The 13,520-nt window shown below is 42.2% G+C and overlaps 1 protein-coding gene across 1 annotated transcript; it reads right to left on the reverse strand.

The window, feature by feature from the left end:
• Positions 1-1,203: 1,203 nt before the first annotated feature.
• Positions 1,204-2,673, reverse strand: LOC123730789 (uncharacterized). The gene is made up of 2 exons (XM_045708749.1): positions 2,084-2,673; positions 1,204-1,966 (listed from the first exon to the last, which is right to left on the reverse strand). Exons 1-2 carry the CDS (start codon positions 2,291-2,293, stop codon positions 1,556-1,558), a joined length of 621 nt encoding a protein of 206 aa, XP_045564705.1. The 5' UTR covers positions 2,294-2,673; the 3' UTR covers positions 1,204-1,555.
• Positions 2,674-13,520: the final 10,847 nt, after the last annotated feature.

Genomic DNA, 13,520 nt, shown 5'->3' on the forward strand with positions numbered 1-13,520 from the left:
CACTGCTTCTTGACACAATGCTCGCTTAACCCAGAACCCAGAAACACTATACACCTGGCAACCGTGTCAGCGTGCATTGCGCCCGGCCCACCACAGGAGTCGCTAGAGCGCGATGGGACAAGGACAACCCGGCCGGCCAAATCCTCCCTTAACCCGAACGATGCTGGGCCAATTGTGCGCCGCCTCATGGGTCTCCTGGTCGTGGCCGACTGCGACACAGCCTGGGAACGAACCAGGATCTGTAGTGATGCAGTGCCTTAGACTGCTGTGCTGCTCAGGAGGCCATCTTCTTCTATGATATAATGGTGGTCCACAAACCATCGTTAAAGGTGCCACCTACTGTGCTGGTGTGTGTGGTCAATCACGGTTTACAACATTTCTAAATCCTTCTACCTAACTTAGTACTTCTGAGAAAATAAAAAAGAGCCCTACTAACTTCTAATAGACCCTCCCTCATCCCCAAAATCAATTTCAAACCCCCCAACCCCATCCAACCTCAATGACCCTACACTTCAATCTTTCCCTCTCTTCAGCATACTTACAACAATATAACGCATGCTCCACCGTTTCATCGACCATACACTCCAGACACAAACCATTCACATGCTTACCAACCAGATGTAATGACGTGTTCAATGTCCTAAGCGCAATCGAACAAACACCACCTCTTCCTTCCTAATCTGACCTTTGAATCTTGGTCTACCGACCTTTCTTCGGAGGGCATATAAATGTGCTCGGGGTCCCCTCTCTTCTGCCACACATCTATCAAAATGGCTCTGATATTACATTGGCCTCACCTCTACCCAGTGGAACATTGCAGTTTTGTCTGATTGCTTAGGCACTCTGAAACTATAGGCTAGTTTTTGCAAAACTCTACACACTAACCACAAAAACTTACACCAAACAGCAAAACATTATACATCTCTTGCAAAAGCAAACAATTCATGCAAAACTCTTCAAACTCTTAAAAAAATGGTTTTAGGTGTCAATACAGTACACACAAAACATCATTTGAATAAGCACACGAAGCACCAACTACGCACTGATAGTATAATTGAAAAGCAATTGTGGCTTTTGCTTTTTCTGTGTGCAGGGCATAGCAGTGTGCAATAAAGTTGTGTCATACATGTAGTAAACACATACACACAGGTATCCAAATGTGTAAAGTATGGATGTTTATTCCGAACATAATACACTATCAATACAAATAAGGGGATTTTTTTTCTCAAAATGTTCTAACACTCCTCAAACAACAAAAGCGGAGTAGAAGAAAACAAAAACATTTGTGTTAGAAAAAAAAGAACAGAAAGAAATTGGGCTACATCTCGTCGTCTTTGTGGGTCTGGTCATAAGACTTCATCCACATCACATGCGATGTTGTCTTGAGCTAGGCAGCGTGGAAAGTATCGCCTGGAGTGCCATATCCAGGGCTGGCATGACCCCTGATCGATGTCTCCACAAGCCTCCTCCATTGCCTGTAGAAGGGGTATGTGTTGGTGGGGCTGGCGACCATACACCTTCCAACGCCATGCATAGAATAATTCTTCAATAGAATTCAAGAATGGAGAGTATGGGGGAGATTGAGTGCGATGAAAAGTGGGTGACCTGTGAACCAATTGCAGACCACAGCAGCCCGGTGGAAACTAACATTGTCCCAGATGATAACGTACCTGGGCTTCTCTGGCCCATGGTCATTAGGGATTAGTCTGTTGTGGAGGGTGTCAAGAAATGTGATAATGTGTGCAGTGTTGTATGGGCCTAGGATTGCATGATGGTGAAGGATGCCATTTTGACGAATAGCCGAAAACATTCTTATGTTGCCACCACGTTGTCCCGGGACGTTGATGATGGCACGGTGTCCGATGATATTTCTGCCGCAGCACCTTGTTTGTGCAAGGTTGAAACCTGCCTCGTCCACATATATTAGCTGATGATGCACTGCATCTGCTTCTAGCTCCATGACTCTCTGAAAGAGACAAGACAAAACAATGTAGCACAGTACAAAAAGACAGGGATCAGTCAATATGATGTAGCACCATACACTTCCAGATCCAATACCAATGATAGGATAAGTATAGCTTACCTGCACATATTCAAATCTCAGTTGTTTTACACGGTCTGAGTTTCTTTCGAAAGGAACTCTGTAGAGCTGCTTCATCCTAATTCTATTGCGTTTCAGTAGACGAGACAGTGCAGAGAGACTCAATCTGTTGACGTTTTGGAATATGGTGTTATCTGCCATTATGTGGTCCTGCTGTTCTCTGAGTCTGATGCAGTTATTTGCAATGACCATATTTACAATGTGGGTCTCCTACTCTGGGGTGAACAGTCAACCACTTCCACCAGATACTGGTTTTCTTGCAGTTCTGTAAAAACATTTGAGTGGTTTTAGTGAAAGATCCTTCTCATTATGAAAGTACAGTACATATTACTGTACCAGTAAGACTACAGCATTTACAGTTACTTACCGGTTCTCATTTCGAAATATCCGGATGATACCTGCAACAGTATAGCAGCTCAGATTTGGTTTAACCCATTGCCCAGCTATCCTCATGCTCATCCCGTGGTTGACAACATGGTCAACCACAGTCGCTCTGATTTCATCAGTTATTCTGTTCCTGACTCCCCTTCCTCTTCCTTTTCCCCGTCCTCCTTCACCTCTTCCTTCTCCTCCACCTCCTCCTTCACCTCCTCTTCCTCCTCTAGTTCTCACCCCTCTTACTCTCTGTCCAATATTGGCCTCCATTGTTGTCCAAACCAAATGTTTACCTCTGGCCTATTTATAGTGCTCAAGCGCTGATTTCTAAGTGAACTCATTATCTAAAAGTGTTTTCACATGTGTCAATGTGGAAAGGCAATTGGCGAAATAGTGTAGCAATGTAGAGACCAATGTTTACAGTTTTGCAAGAAATGTGTTATAAAATTACAAACTGAGTAAAGCAGAGAACGTGCATTCCGTTTGGCACACTTGGTAAATGCATTGGCAACAAGTGTTAATGGTTTCAGAGATAGTGCTTCAAGAATCACTGTTAGTGTTTTAAGCATTCAGAAAACACTGTAATATCAATTATATCTAGTTTCAAAGCTCTTTTGGCTAACAATTTCTTTCCCTTACACACCCAAATGTGGTGGGACCCAGCAGAATCTCACTTCCACACCTATTCTCTCAATTCTCCATAATAACATTAATACCTCCAATAGTAAGTCACTCCTATTAGATTTACCAGATGATAAACTATTCAATAAAGACAGATAATCTGAGCATACTATAATTCTAACAGGTTGTACGTCCTCCACCAACTGGAGAGAAACTATTATCGCCAACAGTTCAATTGAGTATACTGACAGTTCATCTGTTAGTCTTCTACATATCTGCAAATCAAATTCAGGAACGTAAATGCCTACGCCTGTGCGCCCACTATCTATCTGGGTCCTTGCATCCATCTGTGAAAAGCGGTAAAAAAAGCACAAACAAACTTCTACCTACACTACCGGTCAAAAGTTTCAGAACACCTACACATGAAAGGGTTTTTCTTTATTTTTACTATTTTCTACATTGTCAAAACTAGGAAATAATGTAGTAACCCAAAAAGTATTAAACAAATCAAAATCTATTTCATATTTGAGATTCTTCAAAAAGCCACACTTTGCCTTGATGACAGCTTTGCACACTCTTGGCATTCTCTCAACCAGCTTCACCTGGAATGCTTTTCTAACAGTCTTGAATGAGTTCTCACATATGCTGAGCACTTGTTGTCCGCTTTTCCTTCATTCTGCGGTCCAACTCATTCCAAACCATCTCAATTTTGTTGAGGTCAGGTGATTGTGGAGGCCACGTCATCTGATGCAGCACTCCATAACTCTTCTTCTTGGTCAAATAGCCCTTACACAGCCTGGAGGTCATTGTCCCGTTGAAAAACAAATGATAGACCGCTGCGCCACTAGGGAGCCCCAGTGGGACTAAGGCACTGCATCTCAGTGCAAGAGGCGCCACTACAGTCCCTGGTTCGAATCCAAGCTGAATCAAATCCTGCCGGGATTGGGTGTCCCATAGGGTGGTGCACAATTGGCCCAGGGGTTGGCCGTCATTGTAAATAAGAATGTGTTCTTAACTGACTTGCCAAGTTAAATTAAAAAAATAAAAGCACAAACCAGATGGGATGGAGTATCGCTGCAGAATGCTGTGGTAGCCATGCTGGTTCAGTATGCCTTGAATTCTAAATAAACCACAGACAATGTCACCAGCAAAGCACCCACACACCATAACACCTCCTCCTCCATGCTTTACGGTGGGAAATACACATGAGTCTCACAAAGACACAGCGGTCGGAACCAAACATCTCCAATTTGGACTCCAGACCAATGGACACATTTCCACCGGCCTAATATCTATTGCTTGTGTTTCTTGGCCAAAGAAAGTCTCTTCTTATAATTGGTGTCCTTTAGTAGTGGTTTCTTTGCAGCAATTTGACCATGAAGGCCTGATTCACAGTCTCCTCTGAACAGTTGATGTTGAGACGTGTCTGAGCCAGTTTCATCATAGCGCTTGATGGCTTTTGCGACTGCACTTGAAGAAACTTTCAAAGTTCTTCCGTATTGACTGACCTTCATGTCTTAAAGTAATGATGGACTGTCGTTTCTCTGTTTATTTGAGCTTTTCTTGCCATAATATGAACTTGGTCTTTTGCCAAATAAGGCTATCTTCTGTATACCACCCCTACCTTGTCACAACACAACTGATTGGCTCAAACGCATTAAGAAGGAAATAAATTCCACAAATTAACTTTTAAGAAGGTACACCTGTTAATTGAAATGCATTCCAGGTGAATACCTCAATAAGCTAGTTGAGAGAATGACAAGAGTGTGCAAAGCTGTCATCAAGGCAAAGGGTGGCTATTTGAATAATCTCAAATATAAAATATATTTTGATTTATGTAACACTTTTTTTGGTTACTACATGATTCCATAGGTGTTATTTAATAGTTTTCATGTCTTCACTATTATTCTAAAATATAGAAAACAGTACAAATAAAGAAAAACCCTTGAATGAGTAGGTGTTCTAAAACCTTTGACCCGTAGTGTATGTAATTGTCAACCGGTTTCCCTATATCACTGACTTCTGACCAATATTTCCTTTTCTCTATCATGGTTAGATCAACAACAGGATCTGGGAGTAACAATGGAGGAACATCCCCTATCACAACAGAAGGGCCAGCCTCTAACTCCCTCAAACCGCTCTCATCAGCAAGCTTCCCAACTTCCCTACCAAAACCACTGCCTTGTCTACTAGTACAGTGCCTTGCAAAAGTATTCATCCCCCTTGATGTTTTTCCTATTTTGTTGCAGTACAACCTGTAATTTAAATGGATTTTTATTTGGATTTCATTTAATGGACATACACAAAATAGTCCAAATTGGTGAAGTGAAATAAAAAAATAACGTTTAAAAAAATTAAAAATAAAAAAGTGGTGCATGCATATGTACTAATCCCCTTTTCGTTGAAGCCCCTAAAACATTTATTTATTTATTTTTTTATTTTTATTTCACCTTTATTTAACCAGGTTGGCTAGTTGAGAACAAGTTCTCATTTGCAACTGCGACCTGGCCAAGATAACGCAAAGCAGTTCGACACATACAACAACAGAGTTACAATGGAATAAACAAACATACAGTCAATAATACAGTAGAAAAAGTCTATATACAGCATGTGCAAATGAGGTAGGATAAGGGAGGCAAGGCAATAAATATGCCATGGTGGCGAAGTAATTACAATATAGCAATTAAAACACTGGAATGGTAGATGTGCAGAAGATGAATGTGCAAGTAGAGATACTGGGGTGCAAAGGAGCAAGATAAATAAATAAATACAGTATGGGGATGAGGTAGTTGGATGGACTATTTACAGATGGGCTATGTACAGGTGCAGTGATCTGTGAGCTGCTCTGAGAGCTGGTGCTTAAAGCTAATGAGGGAGATATGAGTCTCCAGCTTCAGTGATTTCTGCAGTTCGTTCCAGTCATTGGCAACAGAGAACTGGAAGGAAAGGCGGCCAAAGGAAGAATTGGCTTTGGGGGTGACCAGTGAGATATACCTGCTGGAGCGCGTGCTACGAGTGGGTGCTGCTATGGAGACCAGTGAGCTGAGATAAGGCGGGGCTTTACCGAGCAGAGACTTGCAGACGACCTGGAGCCAGTGGGTTTGACGACGAGTGTGAAGCGAGGGCCAGCCAACGAGAGCGTACAGGTCGCTGTGGTGGGTAGTATATGGGGCTTTAGTGACAAAACAGATGGCACTGTGATAGACTGCATCCAGTTTATTGAGTAGGGTATTGGAGGCTATTTTGTAAATGACATCACCGAAATTGAGGATCGGTAGGATGGTCAGTTCTACGAGGGTATGTTTGGCAGCATGAGTCTGGAAGGAGAGTTTACAGTCTAGCCAGACACCTAGGTATTTATAGTTGTCCACATATTCTAAATCAGAACCATCCAGAGTAGTGATGCTGGACGGGCGGGCAGGTGCGGGTAGCGATCGGTTGAAGAGCATGCATTTAGTTTTACTTGCATTTAAGAGCAGTTGAAGCTCATCTGGAGGTTAGTTAACACAGTGTCCAAAGAAGGGCCAGAGGTATACAGAATGGTGTCGTCTGGGTAGAGGTGGATCAGAGAATCACCAGCAGCAAGAGCGACATCATTGATGTTTACAGAGAAGAGAGTCGGCCCGGGAATTGAACCCTGTGGCACCCCCATAGACTGCCAGAGGCCCGGACAACAAGCCCTCCAATTTGAACTCTGTCTGCGAAGTAGTTGGTGAACAAGGCGAGGCAATTATTTGAGAAACCAAGGCTGTTGAGTCTACCTATAAGAATACGGTGATTGACAGAGTCAAAAGCCTTGGCCAGGAGAATGAATACGGCTGCACAGTAATGTCTCTTATCAATGGCGGTTATGATATCGTTTAGGACCTTGAGCGTGGCTGAGGTGCACCCATGACCAGCTCTGAAACAGATTGCATAGTGGAGAAGGTACGGTTGGATTTGAAATGGTCGGTGATCTGTTTGTTAACTTGGCTTTTGAAGACCTTAGAAAGGCAGGGCAGAATACATATAGGTCTGTAGCAGTTTGGGTCTAGAGTGTCATCCCCTTTGAAGAGGGGGAAGACCGCGGTGGCTTTCCAATCTATGGGAATCTCAGACGATACGAAAGAGTTTGAACAGGCTAGTAATAGGGGTTGCAACAATTTCGGCAGATCATTTTAGAAAGAGATGGTCCAGATTGTCTAGCCCGGCTGATTTGTAGGGGTCCAGATCTTGCAGCTCTTTCAGAACATCAACTATCTGGATTTGGGTGAAGGAGAAATGGGGGAGTCTTGGGCAAGTTGCTGTGGGGGGTGGAGGGCTGTTGACCGGGGTAGGGGTAGCCAGGTGGAAAGCATGGCCAGCCGTAGAAAAATGCTTCTTGAAATTCTCAATTATGGTGGATTTATCGGTGCTGACAGTGTTTCCTAGCCTCAGTGCAGTGGGCAGCTGGGAGGAGGTGCTCTTATTCTCCATGGACTTTACTGTGTCCCAGAACGTTTTGGAGTTTGTGCTACAGGATGCAAATTTCTGCTTGAAAAAGCTAGCCTTTGCTTTCCTAACAGCCTGTGTATATTTGTTCCTAACTTCCCTGAAAAGATACATATCACGGGAGCTATTCGATGCTAATGCAGAACGCCACAGGATGTTTTTGTGCTGTCAAGGGCAGTCAGGTCTGGAGAGAACCAAGGGCTATATCTGTTCCTGGTTAAAAAAATTGAATGGGACATGCTTATTTAAGATGGTGAGGAAGGCACTTTTAAAGAATAACCAGGCATCCTCTACTGACGGGATGAGGTTAATATCCTTCCAGGATACCCAGGCCAGGTCGATTAGAAAGGTCTGCTCGCTGAAGTGTTTTAGGGAGCATTTGACAGTGATGAGGGGTGGACGTTTGACCGCAGACCCATTACGGATGCAGGCAATGAGGCAGTGATCGCTGAGATCTTGGTTGAAAACAACAGAGGTGTATTTGGAGGGAAAGTTGGTTAGGATGATATCTATGAGGGTGCCCGTGTTTACGGATTTGGGTTTTACCTGGTGGGTTCATTGATAATTTGTGTGAGATGGAGGGCATCAGGCTTAGATTGTAGGATGGCCGGGGTGTTAAGCATGTCCCAGTTTAGGTCACCTAGCAGCACGAGCTCTGAAGATAGATGGGGTGCAATCAATTCACATACAGGGCACAGCTGGGGGCCGAGGGTGGTCTATGGCAACCGGCAACGGCGAGAGACTTGTTCTGGAAAAGTGGATTTTTAAAAGTAGAAGCTCGAATTGTTTGGGTACAGACCTGGATAGTAAGACAGAACTCTGCAGGCTCTCTCTGCAGTAGATTGCAACACCGCCCCCTTTGGCAGTTTTATCTTGTCGAAAATGTTTTAGTTAGGGATGGAAATTTCAAGGTTTTTGGTGGTCTTCCTAAGCCAGGATTTAGACACAGCTAGGACATAAGATCTGGTGCAACCAATTACCTTCAGAAGTCACATAATTAGTTAAATGAAGTCCACCTGTGTGCAATCTAAGTGTCACATGATCTGTCACGTGATCTCAGTATACATACATACATACATACATACATACATACATACATACATATATATATATATCTGTTCTGAAAGGCCCTAGAATCTGCGACAACACTAAGCAAGGGGCACCACCAAGCAAGCGGCTCCATGAAGACCAAGGAGCTCTCCAAACAGGTCAGGGACAAAGTTGTGGAGAAGTACAGATCAGGGTTGGTTTCTAAAAAAAATATCTGAAACTTTGAACATCCCACGGAGCACCATCTAATCCATTATTAAAAAATGGAAAGAATATGGCACCACAACAAACCTGCCAAGAGAGGGCCGCCCACCAAAACTCACAGACCAGGCAAGGTGGGCATTAACCAGAGGCAATAAAGAGACCAAAGATAACCCTAAAGGAGCTGCAAAGCTCCACAGCGGAGATTGGAGTATCTGTCCATAGGACCCCTTTAAGCCGTACACTCCACAGAGCTGGGTTTTACAGAAGAGTGGCCAGAAAAAAAGCCGTTGCTTAAAGACAAAAATAAGCAAACACGTTTGGCATTTGCCAAAAGGCATGTGGGAGACTCCCTAAACATATGGAAGAAGGTACTCTGGTCAAATGAGTCTAAAATGTAGCTTTTTGGCCATCAAGTAAAACGCTATGTCTGGCGCAAACCCAACACCTCTCATCACCCCGAGAATACCATCCACTTGGTGGTGGCAGCATCATGCTGTGGGGATGTTTTTCCATCGGCAGGGACTGGGAAACTGGTCAGAATTGAAAGAATGATGGATGGCGCTAAATATAGGGAAATAATTCCTGAGGGAAACTTGTTTCAGTGTTCCAGAGATTTGAGACTTGGAATGGGGGTTCACCTTCCAGCAGGACAATGACCCTAAGCATACTGCTAGACCTCAATCCAATTGAGAATCTGTAGTATGACTTAAAGATTGCTGTACACCAGCGGAACCCATCCAACTTGAAGGAGCTGGAGCAATTTTGCCTTGACGAATGGACAAAAATCCCAGTGACTAGATGTGCCAAGTTTATAGAGACATAACCCAAGAGTTTTGCAGCTGCAATTGCTGCAAAAGGTGGCTCTACAGAGTATTGACTTTGGGAGGGTGAATAGTTATGCACGCTCAAGTTCTCTGTTTTTTTTGTCTCATTTCTTGTTTGTTTCACAACAAAATATGAAAATGCCAAGGGGGGTGAATACCTTCGCAAGCCACTGTATATTCCCAACAGTCATCTAGAAGAGTAGCAGTGGGATGCTCAACCTCACAGCTTTTCAACCTAACCCAATAAGCTAATGACAATTGTTTATGCCATATATCCACTAGCATCTCACCTGCATCCACTAGTATGGCACGTACAGATGGACTCGAATCAAGTTGTAGAAACATCTAAAGGATGATCAATGGAAACAGGATGTACCTGAGCTCAATTTCAAGTCTCATAACAAAAGGGTCTGAATACTTCTGTAAATAAGTGTCGTGTCTTTGGGCACCATTAACTTGAAGACATGTTTATCAATTAACTCCCTGTAATTATTATTACGCGATTAAACTGATTAATCGTTTAACTGTAATTAACTAGGAGATCGGGGCACCAAGGAAAATATTCAGATTCCAAAGTTATAATTTTCCTAATATAACTTTCCTATATTATAACATTATATATTATATTATAGTATCTGACCGATTATCTTCAGGTTTAACCTCTTACATCTAGACGTTCCGCTAGCGGAACACCTGCTCCAATATCCAATGATGGGCGTGGTGTGAAATACAAACTCCTCTAAAATCCGAAAACTTAAATTTTTCAAACATATGACTATTTTACAGCATTTTAAAGACAAGACTCTCGTTAATCTAACCACACTGTCTGATTTCAAAAAGGCTTTACAGCGAAAGCAAAACATTAGATTATGTCAGCAGAGTACCAAGCCAGAAATAATCAGACACCCATTTTTCAAGCTAGCATATAATGTCACAAAAAACAAAACCACAGCTAAATGCAGCACTAACCTTTGATGATCTTCATCAGATGACAACCCTAGGACATTATGTTATACAATACATGCATGTTTTGTTCAATCAAGTTCATATTTATATGAAAAACCAGCTTTTTTACATTAGCATGTGACGTTCAGAACTAGCATACCCCCCGCAAACATCCGGTGAATTACTCACGATAAACGTTCACAAAAAACATAACAATTATTTTAACCTGTTAGGGCTAGGGGGCAGTATTGACACGGCTGGATAAAAAACATACCCGATTTAATCTGGTTACCACTCCTACCCAGTAACTAGAATATGCATATACTTATTACATATGGATAGAAAACACCCTAAAGTTTCTAAAACTGTTTGAATGGTGTCTGTGAGTATAACAGAACTCAAATGGCAGGTCAAAACCTGAGAGATTCCTTTACAGGAAGTGGCCTGTCTGACCATTTCTTGAACTTCTTTTCCATCTCTATCTTTTACTAAGGATCTCTGCTCTAACGTGACACTTCCCACGTCGTCCATAGGCGCTCAGAGCCCGGGAAAAAACAGAATGTCGTCATTCCAGCCCCAGGCTGAAACACATTATCGCCTTTCTCAAGTGGCCGATCAAGGGACTCTGGGCTTATGCGCGTGACCCGACCGCCCCCGCCTTTGTGATTTTTTTCCTCTGTTTGCCGAAAAGGAGATTCCCTGTCGGAATATTATCGCTTTTCTCACGAGAAAAATGGCGTAAAAATTGATTTTAAACAGCGGTTGACATGCTTCGAAGTACGGTAATGGAATATTTAGAATTTTATTGTCACGAATTGCGCCATGCGCGCGACACTTCTTTACCATTTCGGATAGTGTCTGGAACGCACGAACAAAACGCCGCTATTCGGATATAACGATGGATTATTTTGGACCAAACCAACATTTGTTATTGAAGTAGCAGTCCTGGGTGTGCATTCTGACGAAGACAACAAAAGGTAATCAAACTTTTATAATAGTAAATATGATTATGGTGAGTGCTAAACTTGCCGGGTGTCTAAATAAGCGAGCCCGTGATGCCTGGGCTATGTACTTAGAATATTGCAAAATGTGCTTTCACCAAAAGCTATTTTAAAATCGGACATATCGAGTGCATAGAGGAGGTCTGTATCTATAATTCTTAAAATAATTGTTATGCTTTTTGTGAACGTTTATCGTGAGTAATTTAGTAAAATGTTAGCGAATTCCCCGGAAGTTTGCGGGGGGTATGCTAGTTCTGAACGTCACATGCTAATGTAAAAAGCTGGTTTTTGATATAAATATGAACTTGATTGAACAAAACATGCATGTATTGTATAACATAATGTCCTAGGGTTGTCATCTGATGAAGATCATCAAAGGTGAGTGCTGCATTTAGCTGTCTTCTGGGTTTTGGTGACATTATATGCTGGCTTGAAAAATGGGTGTCTGATTATTTCTGGCTTGGTACTCTGCTGACATAATCTAATGTTTTGCTTTCGTTGTAAAGCCTTTTTGAAATCGGACAGTGTGGTTAGATTAACGAGAGTCTTGTCTTTAAATAGCTGTCTCAACTGGGCCATGCGGCAGGACATTCTCCTTTAGAATTTTACGACCCCTCTCACCACAGCAGTGTCAGACGTATAGAGGTCGGGGGATGGTGCATAGAAAAGGCCTGGTGCAGAGGGAGGGGATTCAACTGTGTTCTCTGTTCCCAGAGAGAGGGCAACGTCATGACATAAGGTATTGTTTTTTTTATATGTTTGCTAAAATGGCTAAAAACCTGTTTTCACCTTTTCATTATGGGGTATTGTGTGTAGATGGATGAGGGAAAAACATATTTAATCAATTTTTAGAATAAGGCTGTAACATAAAACGTGGAAAAAGGGAAGGGGTCTGAATACTTTCCGAATGCACTGTACATGGCTTTCTTTCATTCATCCCTAATATTCTGGAACGTTCTCTCCATATGTTCAAGTGTCTGTCGAGAAAATCTAAATTATAAGCTACTTAGTGATGGCTTTAGATAAATGTACTGAAAACCCTTTTGAATTAAAACTCCACAAGAAAATCTGTTGGCCAGCAAGTGGAGAGGGTTTTCAGCGGCTAAATTTAATTTAGGGAATCATGTCTGCACAGCCCGTTACGCACCTGCATAACGTAAGTCTGAAAACTAACTACTGAAAAGTGCATAAGAAAGGCGTACATTTTCTACGTCTGAATTGGGTTCTTGCTGCCTTATTTACTGCTGTCTTTGCAACTCTGCCTAGAAGGTCAGCATCCTGGAGTCGCCTCTTCACTGTTGACGTCGAGGCGTCTGTTTCTCAAACTAGACACTAATGTACTTGTCCTCTTGCTCAGTTGTACACCGGGGCCTCCCACTCCTCTTTCTATTCTGGTTAGAGCCAGTTTGCGCAGTTCTGTGAAGTGAGTAGTACACAGCGTTGTACGAAATCTTCAGTTTCTTGGCAATTTCTCACATGGAATAGCCTTCATTTCTCAGAACAAGAATAGACTGACAAGTTTCAGAACCCACAAATGCTCATGCTCCAGATACTCAACTAGTCTAAACAAGGCCAGTTTTATTACTTATTTAAATCAGCACAACAGTTTTCAGCCACACTAACATAATTGCAAAAGGGTTTTCTAATGATCAATTAGCCTTTTAAAATGATAAACTTGGATTAGCTAACACAATGTGCCATTGGAACACAGGAGTGATGGTTGCTGATAATGGGCCACTGTACGCCTATGTAGATATTCCATAGAAAATCTTCCATTTCCAACTACAATAGTAATTTACAAGATGAACAATGTCTACACTGTATTTCTGATCAATTTTATGTTATTTCAATGGACAAAAAAAGTAATTTTCTTTCAAAAACAAGGACATTTCTAAGTGACCCCAAACTTTTGAACGGTAGTGTATAGGT

Source organism: Salmo salar, chromosome ssa26 (genome assembly GCF_905237065.1).
Source record: "Salmo salar chromosome ssa26, Ssal_v3.1, whole genome shotgun sequence".
Lineage (NCBI taxonomy): Eukaryota > Metazoa > Chordata > Actinopteri > Salmoniformes > Salmonidae > Salmo > Salmo salar.